The sequence below is a fragment of the Lonchura striata genome, chromosome 2, assembly GCF_050655825.1.
Source record: "Lonchura striata isolate lonStrDom1 chromosome 2, ASM5065582v1, whole genome shotgun sequence".
NCBI lineage: Eukaryota > Metazoa > Chordata > Aves > Passeriformes > Estrildidae > Lonchura > Lonchura striata.
The window spans coordinates 19,736,572-19,762,412 of NC_140704.1; the positions used below are offsets into that span (position 1 = coordinate 19,736,572).

A 25,841-nucleotide genomic window follows, 5' to 3' on the forward strand; every position below is an offset into this window, starting at 1 on the left:
TTCTTCCTTAAGAAAATAAACTACTCTTTTCTTTTGCTGAATATTTTCATGAATCTGACTGTGAAATGAAGTGTTTAATTTGTTGTAGCTCCAAGACTGAACCGAATCTCAGAAATGTGGTTTAACTAGACCCCACTGGTATTAATTAATACATGTGAACACAACTGGCAACAAATGGCAAGAGAGACCAGCGTTTAATTTGTTATTCAAGATGAGAAATATTGACTTACCATCTCCTACCAGGGCATCCTTACTTATCTACCTTTGTTTTTAGGTGAACAATAACATGCACAGCAATGAGGAGAATGAAACACTTCAAAAAAAGACAAGGGGCTCAGTAATGCTCATAGAGGTCTTGAGTACATCTGCCTTAGATTTTTCTTAAAGTGCAATTCTGAAGAAGGTTCCAGATTGCAGCACATTTCCATTCTTTGAATTATACAATTTCTGATTGCAAACCCTTCATTTTTTAGATGAAACTAGATCAAGTGGTGTTCTTCTGAAGTTCATTTTTCATACTTCAGTTTATGATGGGCATCAAGTCTATGGCAGGAGATTAAAGCTTGCTCAAAAATTACCACAAAACTCATACAGTGCTGATATGTGGGATCAGCACCTCATTTAACATAATCACTTATGTTGTGTCACACTGTTTCCTACAAGATATAAAGACCACATACTTTCCTGAGAGAAGCCATGATCTACCTACTCAGTATTTATCATCTTGGGTTTAGGCGTTTCTTTTATTATTGTTTGGTGGTTTGTTGGAGTTTTATGAGTGGGCATTTTTTGGGATTTTTTTGATTGTTGTTGCTGTTGCTTTAGTTGTTTTTAATAAGGGCAAACTTTGTTCTTATTTTAGCCTATGTCTACAGAGATATTAATTAAATAGAGTATTCTGTGAAGGAGTCAAAAGTTTTATTTTGCTGACCTTAACACTTCAACTGAACTGGGAAAAGAATACTGATAAAGGTTCATTTGTAGTCTCCACTTATTTTTATGGCAAGAGACTTTATAATAAAACACAGAGGCCAAAGGTTGCATATATTATAATCTGACACAGTTTATAGAAAATTGTTATATACATCACAGACTCAACAACTTACCTATGCATTAATGAAGGAAAGCTTTTACTCAAAACATAATAAATAAAGGAAACAAAACCTTAGTAATTTCTTGGATTTATCTGCCATAATTTAGTGTGAGAACACCGCATAAACGTGTGTGCAGAAAAGAGTTTTAAAGTTACAAGACCAGAAACAATTTATTCATAACTGATTTTATGAGTAGTGAAATTATGATGATAACAGTAAAATTATGATGTATTTAAAAATTAACAAGAACTTCCTATATTTCATGTAGCGACCTTCTAGAACCTTTCCTCTTGAACTTACTTGTGGTGCAGTTGTGGAACTCTATGTCATCTATTGCTGCTCCTCCTCCCAGATCTCTGGTACGAATGCCTTCAAAGATAATTTCAAAATTCCTTAGCTTCCCCAAGTGTAACTTGACTTGGTTCCACTCATCACCATGAGTTCCTGATTCACTCCATATTTTCACAATCCCATCATTAGTCTGAAATTCAAATGAATTATGTATAGTAAGATACATGCAAGTATGGATTATCAAACACAAGTTTTGAGGAAAAAACCCAAACTAAACAAAACAAAAAGAAGACTTGAAGATGCCCATGCAGTTGTGACAAGAGCCAGCAAACAGATTATTTGCTAGGATAATAGGAAAGGCAGTTAAATTAGATGAGTACTGTGCAAATAACAACCATCAATAGCAGATAAAATCTCAGTAGAGAAATTACTTTGTGTGTGATTGAACTGCAAAACCATCAATTTTCTTAGGGTTATATTTAACTTTATACAAACTGTTCTTTGTTTTTAGGATATATTACTGGATCCAAGGCTACTCTACCATTTTAAATTGTATCCATCTATCTTTAGAAAATTGTGACAATGGTGAAAAAGGAGAGGAAAAATTAATATGGGATAACCATAGATTTAGTGTAGCTTATTTGAAGGTAAATAAGAATACTCTGACTCACAAGTACACTAATATATTTTAAAGCTTTTCTTTAGACCTCTTATCATGCTACCTATCTGGCAAGTCAGCAGCAAACATGCTTAATTTTATAGTAGTAGTGTTAGAATGCAGATGCACTAATTTTCCTTGCTGTAAATGGAGGATACATATAAATGATGACAGCAAAAGGAAAAATTTGCCTAAGTTTTGTATATGTCTAAATCTACTTTTCTTTGTGACTGTCTGACTAACCATCTAAACTGTAAATAAGAAATTTTTTTCTACTCTTTTCTTAGCAAAAGCCATTAGTACTTCAGCTGGGGTTAAGAAAAACACTGTGAGATGCATCAAGCAGCTAAATATAATGCATAACAAGGGTTATGAGACTGTAGTACATGAACAAGCAAAATCTAAGGAAAATAGAGACAGCAGTAAAATAGACAGGGAAGAAAATTAATTACATTTCTTTATCCATGGTGAACCTGTTAGATCAGATTTATGTTAATGTCTTATGCATATTTATGATGAGAAAATGAATCTCGGTCCTTTAGCTATTGTATTCTGAATAAGAAAGTGCAGGCAAGCATGCACACAAATATTACATTAGTTTGTGAATCAGGGAACTCACAGAATTGTTGATATCTTTTAGAATAAGGCCTTCAGACCTAACAAAGCATAGACACATTTGAAGTGCGGCTTGGCAATGGTCTTGTGGAAAATCATAATGAACAGTAGAGGAACTTTTGAAAATGATGGCAACTTTACTTTAAAATTCTAAGCAGGAAAGAAAAAAACAGATGAATTTCCATAACTTCATGTAAAGTCATAGATATCCAGCTGAATAACTCTATTTCTGCACATAACTAACAATGTTAGACCAGTGGTGATAGCAGCCTTTTCTAAGTCATGATATCTGAGCACACAAGCACTTACAGATGCAAGTTTAGGCATTGCTTCATCAGTTATGTCTCATTTGTTTAAAGTCAATGACACAGTCCATTAAAGTGAAAATAATATAACAGGACCTTAGTAGTGTTTTGCACCACTAATTCTGGAGTTGATGACAATTGGTAATGATGTTCTTAATGAATTTCTCCCAGTAAAACTCCTAACTCTATGTGCCATCACATCAGCAGTCCATTCTTCTAACAGTCATAGCACCATAGATCATCTCAAGCTGAAGGGGACCCATGATCATTTTCAAACCCAACTCCTTGCTTCTTGCAGAAGTACTTAAAACTAAACCATGACCAAGATCATCATCCAGATGCTCCTTGAACTCAGACATACTTCCTGCTGTCATCACCTCCCTGGGGTGAAGAACTGACCACCCTCCCAGTGAAGAAGCCTATAATCAGTGCAATTAAGGGAGACTGGAATCAGCATGAGAGTAAGACCTTTTGTAAAACTTTTGTGTACATTTCAGTATAGAAACACAGCTTAGAGGGCTCTGTATTAACACTGAGCTCGAAAAGGGTAGATACAGTAATTGTAGCTGATTTCAAACATGGTAAAACAGAGTGGCAAATCTATTTTAAACTTACTCCTATTATTTCTGTCCATCAATAACTTATTTAAATTGCTCAGTGATATCTATTCCATTGATTCTGATATTTTTGAACAGCCTCCAGGAGAGTATTTCTTATTATTGGGGTAGTTTGCTTAGTCTGCAAACACCTTCCACCTATTCCTGACATGAAGAAAATGGATTGTTATGATGAGTTACATTTAGCCTGTTGTATTCTCCAACACAGAATACAACCCCACACCTTAGAAAATATGCACTTTTAAACATTTTATCCATTTGTTATATATGGACCCTCTTCTGTCTGCACTTGACAACATTTTGGAATACAAATAATTTTCATTAATATTTTTCATAATAAATCACTGATTAATTTTAAAAAAGTATCTCAGTGCTGTGTATTAGTGGTAGATTTAGGAAACTTAAAATTAAGTAGATTAAAATAATGGTGAATCATAAGGGACTTGCTGTATATTCATACATTTGCAGATGATGGAAAATTCAAAACTTATTTCTATATGACCATTAAGCCCCAAATTTATTACAAAACTAGATGTATGTAAGATCGACTGTATGAAGATAGCTGGATATTTATAAAATACACAGAGATAAGTATTTATATAAAATCTGGAGGTTTTAAATGTTACACAGTTATCTAGAGTATGAGCCTCATGCCTGCTGCTAGCTAGATTTTGATTGATTTCACATTATATTTAATTACATGACATTCTGTTCAGCCTAACATTGCATTTATCACATTGATTTTTGAGTAAAGGATGCTACAAGTAACAAGAGATAGGGATCACATTTCTTTAGAAATAACCACAAAAAATTTTGTAGCAATCAATTTGTATATGGTATCATAGCCATAACATATGCAATTATAGGCACTGGGGCATTTTTTATACAATGAGACACAGAAATATTTTCTGTTAAGAAGAATTTTTCCAGCTGGAAACTTCATGGCAGTCTCCTTGCACTTCACAAGTTACTGAATATGAGTACACAAATAAAATGCAGAAGAGACATCTCTCTTCTTGTCTGGGTTCCACATACAAAAGGAGTTCCTACACCACAGTAGAACTCCATGAAGCATGACAGGCTGATTTTTCACTTGCTCAGCTACAGCTCTACATACCAAAATGAAAAGCACCCTCACCCCCTGCATAACAGTATGAAGGCTGTTCCAATGCTAAGTCCCTTCAAAGTCATAAGCCCTGCACATTGTTTGCATCAAGCACCCAAGGGAGGTGAGAAAGGAAGAGACAAGCAGCAAACTTGGCTTTCCTCCTCTCCCCAGCCCAGGGAGTGAAGCTGGTTTGGCCCAGGGCTGTAAGCTATACCCTTCTGGACACATGCTTGGCATGAGAGGATCATTTCTTTGCAGCTTTGCAGATTCTGTTTCATTAATTATTGTTTTGTTTTGTGCATACTCCAGCTTTTTAATCTGTCTTGTGCTTTGGCATTTCTTTCATATCTTTGGAATGTGTTTGCTTATAAAACAAACAAAAATATGGCCCAAGGTGGAGAGAAAAATAATTCTGTGCTTGGACCTGCCCATTGCATCCATGAATCCTTCAATGTCTTTCACTCTTGAACACATATATTAATGTAAAGGAGAGACATTTCAAAGAGATATATGACATGCAGAAATATGCTCAGTGGAGCTGAGCTGAGCTCAGTGAAAGCTGGAGGCTAATATGTCACCTTTTTTCTGCTTTTAAGAGGTTATTCTTTTGCTGAGACCTACTCATATTGAGTGTAGATTTCTTTTCAGCCTGGGCTGGTTGGTGACAAAAGCCTCTGTGGTCCAACAGACTGCTGATAAAAAGGCTTTATGCAGACAAAAATGGTTAAAGAGAAGATTTTGCTGGTCATGCTATAAGTTTTACAGGTGACTAGACCACAGGATACAATAGAACATATCCTAGATTTGCATGAGTGTTTCTATTTTAGGTCTATTTCTTCCCAGTATATGGTTTACTATTTATTAGTGCAGACTATTACCAGGAATACTAGTACAAAAAGGCTCCAGAAATTTCCCCAGAACATAATTTTTACATTCTCTTTTGTAATGCTGTACTTTTTAATTCCCTAAACTCAACCTGGGAAATTGCAAGAGTTCAATGTTATTTCCAGATCAAGTAAAAAAATTGTAATTTCCCAAAAATACTTAGACTGCCTAAAACAGACGGTGTTTTCATTTAAGGCTCTGAAAATTATTATTAATTGCACATCACTGCCCTCTGTGGGTTGGACGTAGTGAAAGGTCAGGCTGAGGTGAGGAGGCATCATTAAGGGAAACTCGACAGTAAAGGTCATATCTTTGCATTGATTTGCAGCAGTGGGTCCTACACTTCCACTGGCACATTATTCTGAGTAATAAACACTCTCAGAAAATGGTAAAATTACTTCTAAGATGGACACAACCTGTTTAGATCTGCAGGTCTGTATGCCCAGCCCTATCAGAAAATTCATATTCATATTCAGAGGATTTTTATCTGCTTTCTGATGGTCTGAGGGGAATTATTTTTTAATGATTTTTTTCCACTGCAATTCAGAATCTTCCTCGTGCTTGTCTTCATCTGAAGGACAATCTAAAGTGTTCCTCTCTTTTGAGCTCTTCAAGGGGGAAGGTACAACTTATTTGGCTCGATATCCTCATTAATTCACCTGGGGATAGTACGAATAAAGGAGAGGAAGGATTTACTTTTGTCTTAGAATTCCTTTTATTTTGTGGCTGAGTTTATTATTTTTTCTATCCATCAGAGACCACTATTATTCTCAAGGCTAAATTTCTAACAGAGTCAGAACAATATTAGGAACTGACTCCAAAGCATGCACAAGTGATTTTCCATTACAAAATGTTGCAAAGAAACTTCCTGTGAATATACTTTCTTTCAGAGCAATATAGTAAGTATTCCAGATGCAATGATAAAGATTTTTCTATGAGGCAACCTTCCTAGTTGCATCTACAATGAAACACAGATTTTGTTCTTGATCTGCATCTCTCCTTCTATTCATATCCCAAGCTGGGTTAAAACTATTTTCCTGGTTCATTCCCATCAGATATTTATTTCAGCAGAGCAACAGGAAATGAAGTAGAGCTTACCAAATGGATGGAGGCAATGAAAACATTTCTTAAATATTCCTAGATTTTTCAAACCAAACCTTGAGGGCTTTTTAATCAGAGACAGAATATTTTCAAATTATTCATTAAAAAAATATTTTTTTTGTTATTAATACCTTAAAAATACTTTCCAGATTAACTGTATCAAAAGACCCACCTTTCCGACTTTTTAGAGTAAAGCCCTTTTTAGATACTTCTATAAAAAATTAGGAAAAACATCTCTGCTTTCAGTTTGCTTTGAAAACAGTATCTTCCTGACAAACTTTGATGATCCAGAATCTTTTAAACATGTTATGCAAAGCACAGAAAAATAGTATAGAATGAGCATAATGGGACTTTAACTCTCACTGTTCTTTTCTCTAGTTTTAGATCCATTGTTATCCCTCTGTTTTATGAGTATTTCAGGAGGACAGTTTACTTTTAAGGCATTTATTCTTACTTTAGGATGAAATGTATTTTCATGGTGTGCAAATGAAGTTAATTAATAAACCTAATCTTAATGAAGTTTTATTTTCCTTGGTGTGAAACATTATTAAAGTCTTTTCATGGCTGACCAAGTGGTTTAAAAATTAAGTACTCCATGATGAGCTGTGTTCCTTCCCTGTTTTTTCCCTTTCTCAGGAAGGAGTGGAGTGCAGTTCTGAGTGTTATATCAAAGAAACAGGAGGCAGTAGGAAGAAAAGTCAGAGCTTTTCCTTATTTGTCCATAATTTAAAGACCTTGTCCATGAATTTGTATTTCCCCAAGTCACAGAACAATTAATATCTTTGCTGACACTTCTAAAATCATCTATCTAATTGTTTCAGTTTCATTGCTTTAGAGTGAGCCCTATTTGGTGAAGCTTCTGAGCACCTTTCCTATAGATTTGGCTGATGCTACCTCTGCACACAGAATGCTTGGTTAATTTAAAGATCTCACTTCCTAATCTTTAGTCTCTCATAAATAGCTTGAAACAAAAGTGCTTTAAAATACAATAAAACTGAAAACTGATGCTGTATATCAAAATAGGATAAAAAAAGGAAAAATATTATCATGTCTCCTCCATCTGATGTTATATTCACAATATGAGAGATTCTAAGTTTTTTTTTCATTTCTCACTGATTTTCTCTGAAAAATTTCTAAAACACTGTTTTACTTGAAAACAGAAAATTAACCATACAGAACTTGATCTTACATTTAATTCAAGCAAATAAATGTGCTAAATGGTCAGGAGTAGCAAATTATCAAACATGTGCTAAATGGTCAGGAGTATCAAATTATCAAACTTACTTAAATTAGTCAAAAAATGCACTGAAGTCGATAATTGTTCACCCAAGACTTAAAATTCAAGCTAACATTTTCCTTCTGATACTCTTCCCTTTTTTCTTTGTTTCTTTGTTTCTTTTCTCTCTTCTATCTTTTCTTCACAGTGACACAAAGAAAAACGAGAGCAGCCAAGAGGGCCATGAAGATGTGAGCCATGAGCGAGCACGTGTGTCCTCTGGCACACTGTCAGCCTGACAACAATTCCATACAAACAGCTCAGTGGTGTTTTACAACAGCACCAGGTAAAATAACCCAGCTACCTTATTTTAGGGAAAGGCACATACTCAGCATTTTATGGGTAAGGTAGATAAGTGTATGCTAACAAACCGAACAAAACATTGGTACGTGTTGTTGTTAATAATGTAGGAAAATCTGGGCACAGTAGTAGTTATTTATTACTCTGCCCTTAGCTAATTTTTTTGAAAATTTGTCACTCTTATTAAATAATTATTGTGGTTAGTATTACTGTTACATTTAGAAAATTGCTACTAATTATCTGAACGCTGAAGCTCTGCATTAAACACACAATTCCAAAATTGTTGGGTCTTCCTAGAATAGCTCTGAGACAAATAAAAACTATTTCAATATAGGAAGAGATTTTAAACTCAAAATCTATCTTCCATCACTCAGCTGCAGGATGCTGCAAGATGCTCACTGTGGGATTCTGAATTTTTTAGCAAATTGAGGTAGCAGAAATGAAGAAATAACATCAAAAAAGCAGGCAAGAAAACAGCAAGAATCTACAAAGTAATGTTTCAAAAAAGCAGGGACAAATTAGGGACAAGTATGCAACAGGATGATTTTTACTTTAGGAATATGATACTGATGAACTTACTCAAGCTCCATGACTTAAATGAGAATTCATGATTCTCAGCAATGATAAGAATGCATTAAAAATCTCAAAATTTTCAGTGTTAAATTATGGTAGGAACCAGGCAAGCTATTTATTATGTCTCTATCTTCAGTAAAAAAACACTTAAAAAGGAAACATGAAGCTGATCAAATGACATGTTGGAGAAACTATTTGATCCAGGCAACATATATATATGCTACCTATGTACATCAGCATGCACAAAAATTTGGCTCCACTTTTGAAGATAATTTATAAAAATCACACAAAAAAATGAATTTTCAAAATGCATTATAGAAAAAAGGAAAACAGTAAGATGAAACAGTGATATTTCAGCTTTCAAGCCTTTTATTATAGGCTGTCTGTATTAGTCTCAGTAGGTTTTCATAATAAGAGTTAATGACAAAACCCATCCAGCCAACCCTTTAATTTCCTCCTTTGTGTAAAGTTTTAAGATTATTTTCATTCTCTGAAATATCTTTTCCCCAATTTTCATTTCCTAAATTAACATCACTATAATAAAGGACTACACATTTCAGCAAAAAAAACCCCAAGCATTCTAATGAAAAAAGCTAGATGAATAAGTGTACTGCAGATAAAATTCCTTTTTTAAAAATGCACCTGTTAGGAATTCTGGAATCTCTGTGAATTCCTCCAGAGCATCAAAAGGCATCAACACCTCACCCTGCCATGAGTATTTGCCATATTTCTAGAAGTAAAATTCTGAAATAGTAAGAATTATTTGCTCAATTTGCTGAGTTGAGGAAAGACAATTTAAAAGATGCATTGGTAAAAAGTGACTGGTAATTCACGTGGAGATAGCAGTTTGTTTTATGCAGGTACACATTGCAAGGAATGACAGTTACATTGCTTGTTTAAAAAAGATAAAATTACATTTTAAACCCACTTATTTTGGAAATCTATAATGGAAAGGCAAGAATAATTTGTTGTTTTTCCTTAGTCTGTGTACTTCACTTTCTTATAACTTTGATTTATCCTGTCACAACTATTAAATCTAATAGATATCATTATAGTCAGCTTTCATTTATAACCAAGCAGACTTTTCTGACATTTGCATCCCTTTACATTCCCATGGTAGTATTTCCATCAAATATACTTTTATGTGCTTAGGCTCTTAAAAATATATATCTTCATTTCATATGTTATCCTTACCAATTAAAAGAGAGAAATAAAACAATTCACTGTAAAAGAGGATTCATTAGGTACTTTGTACTACTTCATCCTCTTCTCATTTCCTAGCCCTTCCAGCCATTCTTTCTCCTCAAATGCATATATTTCTTCTAAATTTCCTGTCATAATCCCCCTTTGTTTGATTTTGGGTTTTAAATAGCTTAAGGGATATAATTTTGATTGCTTGGATTACATTTTTTTTCCTTCAGTTCTATTTCTAAGTAACTGTAAGCATCAAAGCCACTTTATAAGACTATTAGCATTTCAAGCAACTTAGTTCTGTTTTGTCTCAAACCTTGTTACACCTTTGTTTTAATCACATTTTACTGTTCTCTTTGGAATGTTCCCATCTTAGAATTGAGGCAACTGCAAATTTGTGGAAAAGCAAAGCTTCCAATTTTGAGAAATAATCACAGTTACCAAAATTCTAAGATTCTGGACACCTGTTACAATCCTCCCTATTGTCAAACAAGGTCAGTGTGCTAAATGCTGTGCAATAATAGATTCCATGGATTAAAAAAAAAATAACCCCCTTACTTCTATGCACTACCTACACAAATGCAGAGCATGTAGATTAATAGATGTAAGAGAACAGTTTAGGAATCAAGATCATAAATAGTTGTTTGCAGACATACGGAAACTTCAAATCTGTCATGTTTTTCCTCCTATAGGGAATACTTTGGATACCGTATTGAAAGATGGGAGGCAAAAGTCAGTTATTAAATTTTAGTGTTTCTATGCATTTTAACTCACCTCTCTTCTTTTTTTTTTTTTTTTCATTTTTTCTTATTTTATTTTTCCCCATTAATTTTTTTCCTTCATCAGTTTGGATATCACTGAGAGAAGGAATACAAGTGTCTGAGCAGGAGGTGCATACCCCTAATAACTCTAGAACCAGTGGTGGCATCCATGATGCACCTCAGAGCACTCACCAGGAAGGAGGATGGCAGAACAGAGTGTCTGAGAAGTCTGTGCTTACAGCCAGCCACAGTGAAACTGGGACTTGGGTAAAACTCACACCTCAGGCCTGCAGAACAGAGCAGACACTGCCAGGGTGTGCTTGCCCAGGGTGGCTTTGGTGAAGGACCTTTCCTTTTCACAAATCATGGATCAAAGAACTGTTTGAGTGACACAGTGGGCAGGCAGGATACGAGCTGGCAGCACAACTTTCCTCCTCTGACGCTTTGACAGAGACTTGCTAAGGTCAGAAGCATTCTACTCACAGTGTCACAGTGTTGACAAGATCAGTTCCACAAAGTGGGAATGAAGGAATCAGTCTGTGTGAAAGTCCTCTTAACTCTTGAAAATGTGAAAATTTGTGCATGAAGAATTAAAGAATTATCACTATAGCAGCCTTGTAAAATAAAACCTCAAGGCAAACCCAATTCAGCTGGACAAAGCATCTGGAATCTTCCAGAGATTTTGTTTGTTTTAGTCAATATTTCAATTTGGCAATTGACCTCTAATGATTCTCTGCATAATACTGAGTGGAAGATGTAGGAAAACATACTTTACAAAAATTCTGGTGAGAGAAAAAGAAAATAAAATTTGATAAAATAAAGGAATAAGAAGTAAATATCTCTGATGTAAACAAAACTTATTTAGGAAAAGTAAGGTTCTTTCATACAGGACAATATAATTAAAAGATTACTAATAATTCTTAAGACTGACAATAGCAATTGTTACTTCTTGTACACTGTCATTCAAACTTTTACGGTTTTAATAAATATTTAATCTGACCCTTCAAAGTGACAAATCTGCAGGATGAGGACTGACATGAATATTCTCTATTAATCATCAAAGTGCATCATATATGCTTTTTCAGATGTATGAGAGAGTGATTAATGTCAGTCAGGCGTCATTCCTACTTAGATGCAGGGGGATGTTCTCTGGGATATAACTTTATTTCTTTCTTTGTGACATCAACTATACAGCCTATTTGTATTCTGTTAGAATATTCTTTTTGATTTGATTGTAGCTTTTGGGCTTGTAGAATCATAGAACAGATCCTCTGGGATATTAGATGAACTGGACAGCCTCAGGGGACTCAAAACACTGAGGCTGAAAAAATAGTACATTCTTTATATAGTCAATGTCCAATTAAGTATTTTAAGCTTCACTGTATTGATCCTGGGTAAATGAGACATCTTTAAGAGAAATGTTTAATCCTATCTCTATAGCATCTAATGGCTACAACTATTTATTTCTTAGAGAATGCCTAGGAACCAGATATTTAATTTTTTCAAACTACAGTTATGAAATATATTCCCTAAAAATTGAGGGCTCTTATAACTGACAGATATTCCTGTAATAAAACACTTCTTTATCCGATGGCCACCACCTAGTATGCTGAAGGACAAATGAAGTAATAAATATGTAAATATACATAGCATGGTACGGATGTACAAGACAAAAATTTGCAGACAGATTCATGAGATCTTGGTATTTTCATTGCCAGCAGAGATACTAAAAATTTACATAAGTATATGGCAACATTTACTGAAATATTCCAAATTCATATATTTATGCAGGGACATTCCTGACAGTACCCAATACTGCTTACTGAAAGGTACTCTAAAGAGTTACACGTCTACAGGAAGCTGTAGGGAAAGTAACAGCTACTTTTCCTCTTAGAGATGTTTGCTCTACATGAGACAAATCATACTTAAAATTCTTTTTGACATGGGGAGTAAAACAAAGAGAGATTAAAATGACTGCAGCAGTGGTTGCTCTCTGGGCATCTATGACTTTAAGTAATAGGAATTTGTCCCACCCAGACTGGGACAAATTGCATTTTAACAGCAAGTCCTGTGACCTTAACATATTTCTTAGGAAAAAAATCTCCCTGCTGGAGAAAGTACAGAGATCTCTTTCTAAGATATCTTTCCTGTGGTAACAGATATAATTTTCCAGGATAAAGCAAATTAACTGATCTAAAAGCAAACATGGGAGCAGCACATGCTAGCCACATTCCAATATATATAAAAGAATTTGTAATATCTTTCAAGTTGTCAAATACAAATAAAACTAAGGTAGAACAGGAAATTATGTGGCACTTTTTTCTCTTCCATTTTTTTGTTTTGTTTTCAATTAAAATCCCTCAGAGGCCCTTCAATTTTTTTTTCCCAGTGCAGCAATCATTGCATTACCCACTTCTGGTTTATAGTTTCAGTAGCCGTGATAACCTCAATTCTCTGTTCCACTTCTTCACTTTTTCCTTAGATCTTGCAGACAGTGCAGAAGTTTTATCTGTGTTTTCTAAATGGATTTAATCCCTGAAGCAAATAAGCACATAGCTAATTAACAGAATAGTATAAACCTTTTACTAGGAACTGAGGAAACATTGAAACATTTAAAAAGGCAAATCAAAGAAAAATATAGCCACTAAGTAACAAAACAACCAAAAAAAGAGAAAACTTTAAGGGATTTGTGGAAGAATGTACCTTCCCTACCACTTCTACAGTTGAAATTCAATTTCATCCCGTCAGCTTGGAAAGGAATATTTCAAGATGATGTTTAAGAAGTTTCTATAGCAATGGCATCCTGACATAAAATCTGTAGCAGTTAGATTGGAATACTCAGAAAAATAAATAGTAGCTTTATGATATTTTATTATCATTTAACATGATGTTCCTACTTTGGTCCTGCCACATGATAATCTCTAACTTTCTTTCTCATATTACCACATTTTTGTGAATATTATTTATAAAACCATTCAAGTTTTTAACTATATACAATGAAAATTCTTTTGTCAAACACTTCAACGTTGCTTTTGTCTAGACAGGTGGTCTCTTTAAAAGGATCTTACTGCACCATTTTTGTAAACAAAAATCTCAGCTCTAACCTGAATAAACACCTCATTTCTTGTGCAACAAATCTTGGTACAACTTGGAAGGAGAGGACTGCAATTTTTATAGAGATTAAATTCCAGAGAAACTTTAACAGACTATACTTTTAATTAAGGAAAAGTCTAAGATTAATTAATATGCAGCTAGTGAGTCAGGGGAAGGTTTTTATTAGTTCCTAATTCCTTTCTATAGCCCACATACTCCTAAAACAGCTAGATTGGGAAAAGAAAGAAAGCAGAACTCTCACTCTTTTAGTAATTCTTGAAGAATAGTCCTGGTGTGTAAAGTGTTAAAGAGATGGAAATCAACTTAAATAATTTTTGACTGCTAATAAACTTTTTGACAGCAAACCTCAGTTCAGCTCGGCTCAGTTCAGCTCCTGAACTCCCATTGAACACAATTCTGAACTAAATCACACTGTCAAAATGCTCAGAATAATGTTGTGCACTGCAGAATCCTTCACATCTAATGATATTTCCATGTCATCAATAACAAGAATCTTCTAGTGTTTGCTGATCAATGAAATGAATTAGATGCCTCATGTAGCAAAATTTAACTAGCACCTCTTCTGGATCACAATGGAAGTTCTGAAGTTTTTCTTCCATGCAGATCAATCTAAATTAAACTGGAAAACAGTAATATACTAGAGCTGTGCTATTCAGTGGAAAGTGTGAAAGGCAGCAGTGAGGTTCTGAGGGGAAGACCAAATAACATCTAAATATAGGCTGAAGATTTTAGAGGCATGAATGGCAGAGTAGCTTTATCATTCTGTCACTTAAAAGAAGAAGCACTTTATTCAGATGCCCAAATTAGATGGTATAAATGTTCTGAAAACAAGTGTAAGCAAACTATTTAAAAGCTGAAAGATGGTTCACATTTGTGCCTTGATTTATTGATTCAGCCAAATATATATTGAATGCCTGGTCCACTGCAATTTCAAACAAAACACAGTTTCCAACAAACTGAGAAGTTAAGGACATAAAAAGTTATACAATTGCATTAGCATGTGATTTCATATGACCTTGCCACAACCTCTGTCTCTTCTCACATTTCAGTGAAAGAGAAACTGACATTCATAAAATTGGATGCCAAATAATAATTTAAATTATTAATAATAAAACAGCACCCATGGTATAGAACCTTATGTAAGCATTATAATAAGAAAGGTGTGATGACATATAATGGTTTAGAGAAAATAGATGATTGTAAAAGGAAATAAAAATAAGGTTACTTGCACTTTTTTATTCAATTATTTTCTTAGTGTTAGAATTAAAACAAGTTTAAAATATGTCATTGTATTTATATTCAATGACTGCTATCCAACAAACAAGAATGCTTTCCATGATAAGGATTTTTTTTTCTCTTGTATGAATTTGAAAATTAAGCAAAAAGTTTAGCTAGTACTTTTAATTTAGTCTGAAAATCTGAAAAGTGTCCACATCATGTTTTGATAGACACAGTCTCACAGGCTTAAGGATTAATATTTTTGGTTTGTTGTTTTTTTTTGTTTTTTGTATGGTAGGTTATGGGTTTTTGTGGTGTGCTCACTCTCTCTAGAAAACAAGCCCCCAGTTCTGCTAAGAAAATGGTCACATTTTAATCACACACAGTTTTCCTGGTTCACATTACAGCTAAACATTAAATTATTCTCCTTATTTTTTAATTCCATAAAATCTGTACTTTTAATAAAGACATTTATTAAAAAACAAAAAAACAAAAAAACCCACCAACTTTCCATATCTAAACAACTGGAGCCAAAGAAAAACTAGGAACATAGATGGATTAAGGCCCTCTATAAATCTGGTATATGGGAGCTAAGAAATACAATTTTTAGTGCTCATCTTCTACTTGCAGCACTCCTGCTGAAGGCAAATTCAAATATACCCTGCAGACCACACAATTACACCCACATATTCCAGACTTAATGCAAATAGTCTGTAACTCCTGATTTTAAGAGTATTACTGTGTCATATCTCTTGACTACGTTAATTTAAACAGAATATCATGTTAGCATGGTTTTTCAGTTTTAAAATCAGTTTAAAATTCCTTATTTGAGCTCCCTGATTATTTTAAATTGCAGATGTGGCCTGGTAAACCTTGCAGAAGCAAGTTACAAAAGAATGAGGACATGGGGAAGTGCTGAGGACAGCTGGACACCTGAGTAGTATGGCTGAAGAGAAAGGCTTATTGGAAGAATTTGAGTCAATAAAGACGAGAAATTGCTGTGAATGGACTCCGGGATTTCCAAAAGTGGGCAGGAAATGAGCTGCAATGACCCTTTTCCCAGCAAGCACCGTGAAGTTACTGAGTTATGGAAGGTTTAGTTTGCATAGCAAGATGGTAGGAAGAAACTGGTGTCACTCAAAGCTCCCCCTGCATTGACACTATTATTCTCTGCTGCAAGTAATACCTGCTTTCTACAGCATGTTAGTGCATGCAATGATAAGACAATTCTACCTAATGCTATGGGATCAACCTACAAACAAATACACTTAGAGATTATTGCAGTCATAAATGTGTGCACTTAAAAATTCCTAGTCTGTCTCTCACAGGAAATTACTAGAATCAGATCCTCCCATCTTTGTGAAATAAATTATGGCAAGTACAGAAACACAGTTGATTTGGGGTGGTTTTGGCATTTATTGTTTGATTGAAAGGGTTTTTTTGGTTTTGTTTATGTTTTGGGTTTGCATTTTTGGTTTTTGGGGATTTTTTTGGGTTGCTATTGTTTGTTTTTTCTTCCTGAAGCTAATGAGAATTCAAAGCTGAAGGTCAGGAAAGAAAAAAACCTGCAAGGATAAAAATTAGACTCTTGTTTTAAGAACCCTTATTGATTAATCAAAGTAATTTTAAGCACACTACAACTTGGTACTGCAAGCCTGCCAAAGATCAAGGACTATCTTGATCTTCATGACACTAAAACTTATCTGTGAATTAAAAATTAAAGTTGCATTAAAGGAATACAAAACCTGTAACAGATTAATGTTCTGCACTATGAGTGCTAGTGCTACATCTGATCTTGATGAAGTTTCACAGTATAACATCTGCTCAGTTCAGTATTTATTTGAAAAAAAGAAAGACGCTTTTCTCAGTGGCAGACTGAAGAAGCTTTCAGGATGTAAAAAGTGATGAGAAGGAAAAAAGAAAAATAAAAGAAAAATAAAAGAAAAATCTTCCACCTTTTCTGAGGCCAATTGGAACTCTTAGAAATGTTCAGTTTTTTTCTTAGAACATTTCTAAGAAATTTGGAAACTTTTTTCCAAGTGGGGCTGTTGATCAGGAAAATTAGATATTGTACTGGGATTTTAGATCTGATCAATGTTTTATGCTTTGTAAAAGGTATCAGCAGGCACAAGGCTACATCTTGCATTATTTATTATCTCAAAAAAAAAGTTTAATTAAATTTCTGAGTTCTTTAGAAGAAAAATTGTGGAAAATGCTCAAAGCCCAAGGCTATACCTCAGAGGCTATTGTTCAGACTAAGTCCTATGCCTGTATAACATTTATTATAAAAAGATCTGATTTTGATATCTGTTGCTGCAGTAAAAATCATTTAACAGAAGCTCAATGATCCTTCAAAAAACTCTGCCATGAGATCCATTTGTATCACAACTTTCACTGCTGAATGTGTGCCCTGAAAAGTGCTGGAAAAGAGCAAACTATATCTGACCAGCAAAGATCCCAGAGTCACTTCAAAGTCTCATATGCTAAAAAGCAGCAATGTGATAGCACTCTATGAGATTATAAGATGACAAATCAATAAAGGAAATCACTCCCACAGATCTCTGACCTGAGGAATGGGTCCAGTGAAACAACACTAGCAGCTGTGCAGCCTGGAGGAAACTGAAGGTGCATTTGTTACCTATGCCCCATTATGCTATTTGGTGCCAGGCTGGATAGAAATCAGGAGTGTGTCTCTAGCTCTGAGACACACTGCTTGTGACTCCAGGTGGATTGTTGCAGGCTATTGCTGAGTTGCTTCAATGACTCTGTGTGCATCACTCTGTCTAAATCTATCAGACTGCCTGGTTTTATAACCAGGCACTGCCCAGAATGGCAGAGACATGCCCTAGTCACACCAATCCTTCATCGCCCTCATCTCCTAAGTAAGGAAAAAGCCAAGGTCTCAAAGAATTTTAAGGAAAAAAAAATCCTAAAAAATCACATATGAACAATCTCACTTACATGTGTTTCTAGAAAAACAATGATTGTAGCTTACAATCCTCTGATAAACTTCTCATCCTCACAAGAAACATGTCAAAATACAAGGGTGATTCTTTAAGTCTTTTTAAAAATGCTTTCTTCCTTCAAAGGATGTTCAAGTATATTGATCTCTCTCATCAAGTCTTTGGAATGAATGCTTACATCTGGTTGCAGTATAGGAATACAATTAATTATATTCTTCCAGTAACTGACAATAAGAAGATTGAAATAACTTCCTAATGTACTCATCTAGGGAAATAAAACACACTGAATGGTATCTGCATTTATCTACAGTTGTGCATATTTGTTTGTACTTTCTATGTAAACTGTTTTTGAAAAAATATGCTTTCAATGAAAACAGATTTATTTCTATATAATCAGTCTCTCATTCCCAATTTGCTTGGAAATATGCTTATGTCATTGTGTCAAAATCAGGCCTAAAATAACACTGTTTGAAAGAGTGTCTAAAAGGATAAAAAGTGCTGTTTGAGATTCAGGAAATACAACTAAAAATTTTTCTTTCCCTGGGAAGTAAAGATGCCATAAAAGTTACTCTTGACAAGTAATACTGTATTTCACCGTATCTCCACTGATTTCCTTCAGAACTCTTGGGACTAATATTCTGTTATTTTCTGTCATTCGTTAGATGACATTTTATTGACTCAACTATAAGTTTTAATAAGAGTTCACAGATCAGTAATGGGAGTAAATAGTTTAAAACTGTGTCCTTTTCAGAGTTGTAGATACTCATTAAATAAAGGCCATTATCACTATGCAGCTATGTGGAACTAATACGAGGAAAATTTACTCTTTGCTATTAGTTTTAAAGAATTTTGCTAATACCTTAATTTTTTCTACAAAATAAACCTCATGTCTATGTTTATAAAATCTACAGATGGTCTACATTTCTTTTGGAATATGATTTCAGCAAACTCTTAAGTAAAGCATTCAAGCAAATCTTTGAAAACTTAATTTTTTCCTCTAGTTTCATAGAGGTCAAGTAATCTCCTTTGAGGCTCCCTGAATCCACTGCAGTCTTCTACATTAATGTGAGGGATTGATTGTTTTTCATGCAGTCAGTGAGAAGAATCAATGTAGAAATACACATTTTATTTTATGCTGTGAGGTAGAATAACTAGTTTCCTTAAGCCTTATCCTTGAGTGACTTCCTATAGAAGTAGGGTCAATTATATTGATCTGTGAAAATGTGATTTTAAGCTACTTGATCCTACAAATACAAATGTCCAGAACATACCAGCCGGCATCTGCAGAACCTCTGCTGCAGATTTTCTTGTCCACAGCCTGAGATAGTAAAATTTAGCTCCACTAAAACTAACCAGGGAATTAGAAAATCCACTGAGTCATCCATACCTGAGCTGTGGCACCTGCTAAACCAAATATTTCTACACAACCAACCCTCTGCTCTCTACACTGGGCTGGTTAAAAGCAAGAACAATGCCAGGAGAAAACTGTGGGAGCTCCCAGCTTCTGCTGATAAGCAGCAGCCGCCAGGTGAAGGGTCTGTGCGCAGCAGCCCTGAGCAGCTGGGGCAGGAGGCTGGACGCTGCTGCCTGCTGCCCTGGCTAGGGCTGGTCAGGCTGCTGGTTAGGGTAGGTTAGATTGCTGGTTAGGTCAGGTCAGGTTAGATTGCTGGTTAGTTCAGGTCAGATCAGGTCAGGTTAGGTTAGGTTGCTGGTTAGGTCAAGTTAGGTTAGATTGCAGGTTAGGTTAGGTTAGGTTAGGTTAGGTTAGATTGCTCGTTAGGTTAGGTTTGGATAGGTTATATTATGTTAGGTTAGGTTAGGTTAGGTTGCTGGTTAGGTCAGGTTAGGTTAGATTGCAGGTTAGGTTAGGTTAGGTTAGGTTAGGTTAGGTTAGGTTAGATTGCTCGTTAGGTTAGGTTAGGTTTGGATAGGTTAGGTTAGGTTAGATTTCTGGTTAGGTCAGGTTAGGTTAGGTTAGGTTAGATTAGGTTAGGTTAGGTTAGGTTAGGTTAGGTTAGGTTAGGTTAAGTTAGATTGCTGATTAGGTCAGATTAAGTTAGGTTAGGTTAGGTTAGGTTACATTGCTGGTTAGGTTAAGTTAGGTTAGATTGATGGTTAGGTTAGGTTGCTGGTTAGGTTAGGTTAGGTTAGGTTAGGTTAGGTTAGGTTGTTGGTTAGATTGATGGTTAGGTTAGGTTAGGTTACCAGCTAGGTTAAGTTAGATTGCTGGTTAGGTTAGGTTAAGTTAGATTTCTGGTTAGGTTAGGTTGCTGATTTGGTTAGGTTAGGCTGCTGCTGCCACAGTATAAAGGGGGCCTGGCTTTATTTGCCATGCACTCGTCAGGAATTCTTGTTTTCCTGAATGTCCTCATGTCTTTGCTGATTTTTAACCGGATGGAATTAACTAAATGTCTGGGTAAGGTCCACTGGAACTTCCTAATGAGATCCTGTGTGTATTGGCCTTGTTATTGTCAGCAGAGAGAGTTACTAATGACAGGTTTCACCTTCCTTATTCATCTGCATATTTGTTTTTGGATGCTTGTTTCAAATCTTTGAAAGAATTCTCCCCTAACTGTACTAGATCCTAAATTATCTTCTTAAATTAAATTAAAATGTCTATATGCAAAAGCAATTGACATTGATACCATGAAAATTATTTTCAACAAATGTTTTTATCCTTTGTTGCTGATTTCCTTCTGCTTCTATTTTTTTATTGCAGGGACAATTTAAGTGGTGGTAGAAAGTTTATTTTAGATCAACAGAATAATGAAATGTATTATCCCTTTCACCTAATAAGTCTTGCTTGTTTAAAAACACACAGTTTCTTCTGACTCATAAAAACCTGAATGTTGATGAGGTGCCCCAACATCAACACTAAAACAGGCACAGTGAACATGCTGCACCTGAACTTTGAAATTTCTCCTACAATGGATGATATTCTCTTACAGATGCCACAGTCAAGACTAGAATGTCTCCAAATCTCACTGGAAAAAGTTTTGATTAGTTATACCCAGATCTCTTTGGGGAATATTCTGTTTGCTTTTGCACTGCTATCAAATCTTTGTAATTTGAATTCAGATGGGTGGTGAGCTGGCTATTTCAGTCTTCATAAGTAGCTGCACTGTGGATATCTTTTGTTTACATAAATGTCGAAGGGGTCAATTTCAAGAATACTATATGTTTGCAGCTACTTCAACAGCCCATCACTTGGACTGGATTATTATTATTCCATATACAGATGGTTTTCTTCAAAGAATATGTAGTACAATTTCAAGAGAAAAAACCCCAAAATTCCATTAGGAAAACGTATTGATTTTCTCCAGCTGCAAAGTTTAACAAGAGGTTCTGCTTGACTGTAGTACCTTTTTATGATATTTTAGTTTTATTTCTAGTTGTTGTTTATGTAAATAACATTTTAGCAGTGTGATATATAATATTCTTAGACTTCCTGAAAGTGGCCAAGCAATGCATATTTAAGACAAGATATTGGTACATACTAAGATTTTTTATTATTTTTTTTTATGATTTTTTTATGAACTATGATTTTTTTTTAGATGACTTTTTACCTTTGCTTACCATTTTTGTTCCACTGTGGTAATTCTGGAAGAAGAGAATTTTTGTCTTCATTCTGCCTCATCTTATTTTTCTTCCCTGTTCCATTTTATATAGTCTCCACTCTCAGTTACTCTCAGTTAAACTTTGAATGGATGGAATAACTTCAGCCAGACACAGTTTGCTAAGTTTTTAAACTTGAGATGGTAATTACCTTCCCAGATCATCTCATCATCTTTCATTTTCAGCTAATCACTACCTAGAGATCTGATTTCACTGACATTAGCTTTATTTTAAATCAAGGGATACTCTATCTGGATGGAAATATTGCAGTTTGAACCAGCAGGAGAAGCTTCAGTATGACTTCCCATGACTATGTATTGTTTAATTTGATTACATTCCTACAGACACTGCTAAATAAGAACTCCAATTAAAATGTGGACTTATGGGTCCTTACAACAGCATAACAGGCAAAGTTAAATCAATCTGCAAAAATCCCAGGTACAATGACAGAATAATTTTTTTCCTCCTTTACAAATTTGAACCTTTCTGGGAAAAAGAGCTGTATAAAAACATCTTAGTAACTATACGGTTACTTTATGAGTGATTTGTTGTTATTTGTAGGTGTTTGGACTAATTAATGAAAAAAATCTTCTGATGCCTGTCAAAGGGTTCATTTTTTTTATATTTCAGGCAGACATATTTCAGGTTGTATCTCTAGGTACTAAAATCTATTGAAGTATTTTATCCTCCAGGCTTTTAAATTATTTTATATGTTATTCAGAATATTGGGGAAATAATTTTAAGTAATTTGTTTTCAAGGAAAAAAATATAATTTATCATTTAAAGTTAAGTCAGCCAACAAATGCATTGGAAATAAAACAGAAACTTTAATGCAGTTCACCAAGACATTATTAGAGATATTGCAGGAAGGGAAGTTAATGGACACATGGCAAATAAATTGCACCATGATTTATACTTGAATAACCAGAAGAGATGCACAGATACAAGTAAGCACAAACATATATTTGGCCACTGCGTCTGAAGAACGTCAATTATTAATTTCTACATAAGAATTAATTTCTAGTCTGAACCATATTATCATTTTTAAAAAGTATTTACAAGCATTTAAGCCTTAATAATGAACAGCAAAGGAACAGCCAATTTTTTACAAATGTCTCAGTTTTCATTTGCAAATGAATAGACAGTATTTTTAAATAACATTTTTGGTCATCTCATATTTAGTGAAGAAAAAATATTTCTAAATAAAATTGATTATACTCTGCACCCTTTTATATAAAGATATTTAATGCAGTCATATTTTTCCATTTTATTCTCACTTTGTACATGTTGGTAATTTTTTTTTTTGTGTCATCCCATCAGAACAATAGGGCTGTTTACTGATAAATACCAATAAGGACGTCAGCAAAATAGGAAAATAGCTTCACATGGAAAAAATCAAAGAGAAAGGTACTATATCTGAAGAGGGGAAGATAAAAAGAGGATTTGAAAAGATTTTCTTTGGCTTTTCAGATGGCTTCTCTTGGAAGAGAAATGCTAAAAGCATTTTTAAGAGACTGGAGTAATAAAAAACAGCACAGAAGCAGGAGGTGTGTGGGAGCTCTCCCAGTCTGTCAGCTAAACAACAGAATGTCACAGAGCTGGGACACTCTGCAGTAGCACGAACACCCTTACAGGTATAAAATACTCAAAAGAAAATGATTTTTTTTTTTTACCTTAATCAGAACCTGAATATGTCCCATGGCTTTTGATGACTTGAAGTACCAGAAGCTCATCACACAAGTCCCACTTGATTCTTTCCATATGGAACTCTTCACATGGGCTTTTTCATTTATTAGGCTCATTGCAGTGGCCTCAAGATATAGGAAATGTCCTGAAATTAAATGATGTATTACTGAAAAAATGTTTTACATTTTCAAACTAGATTCCAAAACTCAGTAAAGTAAGTGCAGAGGCATATGAAGAACATTTTCCTCATAAGTCTCATACTAGTCAATCTCAGCTCAGGAGAAAAAATGACCTGTTCCCATTCCCTGTGCACTTATTATATCAGGAATCAACTGGTGGTAGCAGTTTAAGATTTGGATGGACTTGTGTAGAAGCCTGGGAACTCTTCCATGTTTTCTGGCTGCCTTGATTACGTATCCCTGCTGAACTGCAGTAGTTGCAGTTCTGACAATACATCACATAATAGCCACAACATGCTAAATTTCAGGATAAAGTCTCTTGAAAGGTAATCTTCAAAACAGCAAGTCATGCTATATAAAAACTTGTGAAACAGGAAAAAAAAATATGCATGTATAAATCACTAGGTATCCCTAATGGTTCATATTACCTTTGGTCATTTTTACTCTGTTTGAATATTAATGAATATATAAATTATTTAGTCAGATGAAATTGCAAAATTAGATGCCTGGAGTTAATATTTTTCAGCACTGATATGGTCCTTGAGTCTTCCATCTTTATTTTTAATCAGAAGCATAAAAAATTCTCCCAAGTTTTCAAATTCATTTTCTTCTTTTGTACAAATAAGAAGTGTGTATTTGACATAAACATAAACGTATTATAAATAGCACAAAAATTATAACTGCACATCTACTAATGTTTGTATATGAATTCAGCAAAAAAAAAATTACTTCACTAGATAATGCAGGAGCAAATGGTCTCATGCTAAGTTGGACACTGCCCTGGCTCAAATACAACCATAGATGTTTGCCATGGTGTTATGGGGTAAGAAATCTACTTTTTCTCTCAGGTCAAGCATGTATTTAAAAAAATATTATAGTGGTGTATTTGTGATAATACTTTAAAAATATATATTACTGACAATGCAAATTAATTTTTTTCCTACATATTTTGAAGTTTATTGGGTTTTGTCCTTCAGCAGTTTGTGCAAACATTCAGTGACTGCTATCATACCTTTGTGCAACTCAGTTTAAGGTCAGTTCTGAGCTCAGCTTTGGTAACATCTTTGTCTGAGCTATAGGACCTTTAAAAGCAAAGTATGAAGGCACAGAGCTTGTAGCAAGAGCAAGAGCAGATAACTCAGTGCTTTGGCCAAAACAAATCAGGACATGCACTAACAAAGGAGATTTGTTTTTTAAAATTTACTTATTTTATCTAAAATTAAAGTATGAATAGTCACTAGGGGAAATTGTAAGCTTCCTGAAAATGACCTCAAGTTCCGGAGGAATGGGACCCAGTGGATCTCAGAGCTGAGATAACTCACCTTTGCAAATTGCAGCCAGACCAAATGCCTCTCTCCAGACAAATATCAAATTATCTTGCCTGACTCATATGAGAAACAACTAAGATTTAATTTTCCTAAATTAAAATTATTGTACAATTGTAGTTAATATTTTTATATTGTAAGACATCTAATTCATTAAAAATGACACCCTGATTAGAAATTTTAGAGCTCCCCTGCTGCCCGTGGAGATATGAGACATTTCATGAAGACAATTATCCCTTACTTGTGAACTAACAACATACCAGTTCTATTTTCAAGCGTGTGGTCCCTGGGAGGTCTGAGACTTTGAGGCGAGCTGACCCCCAGCACCCAGTGGAAATTGTCAGCCAGGGAATTCTGCCAGCCACATCTGCCATTCTCAAAGGTGCAGGAAGTCCCGCATTCACTCTCGTCTGTATTATCCCCACAGTTGTCTTCAAAATCACAGCTTTGTTCTGGTCTGTAACACTTGCCATTCTGGCACTGCCTATGGCCATGTGAGCAGGAGCCTGAAAAGAGAAGAATGAGGGTGTCCTGGTGAATCACAGTGCCGTGCATCCCAGCAAGGTTACTGGAAGGTTACATTTCAGAGAGCTTAATATTTAGGAGGAGGAGGGTGGTCCAGAGCAGTTTTATTAAAAGCCTTTGGTTCCCCTGAAGTACCAATCCATTATCAGTTTATTTCTTTTGTATTTTGTCAAGTGATTGCCTAAATAAATGACTGTTTCCCTTGTAAAGCCTCAGAGGGCAAGCTCCAGCCAGGCATTCCATCACTAACAAAGCTTTTGAGTCTGACTTAATTGCTGGCATTCTCCTTTCATGTGGTGTTGGATTAAATCATTTTATCTAAGCTGCAAAGTTGAGCCTACTTTAGGAGCCCTAATTTGGAAGGAAAAACTTTTCTGTTTCAACTACAGAGGTTTGCCTTTTAATGGATTTTTTTATATGTTCAGTAAGTTGATGGTGTCT

General features: G+C 34.8%; 1 protein-coding gene across 1 annotated transcript in view; it reads right to left on the reverse strand.

The window, feature by feature from the left end:
* The window catches only part of MALRD1 (MAM and LDL receptor class A domain containing 1), a 236,730-nt gene that overhangs the window by 91,903 nt on the left and 118,986 nt on the right, over nt 1–25,841 (reverse strand). Inside the window, exons 27-29 of the mRNA XM_085565894.1 lie at nt 25,136–25,381; nt 23,359–23,516; nt 1,395–1,575 (exon numbers count right to left, since the gene is read on the reverse strand). Coding sequence (XP_085422020.1) covers nt 1,395–1,575; nt 23,359–23,516; nt 25,136–25,381 — 585 coding nt within the window. The remainder of the gene's footprint in view (nt 1–1,394; nt 1,576–23,358; nt 23,517–25,135; nt 25,382–25,841) is intronic.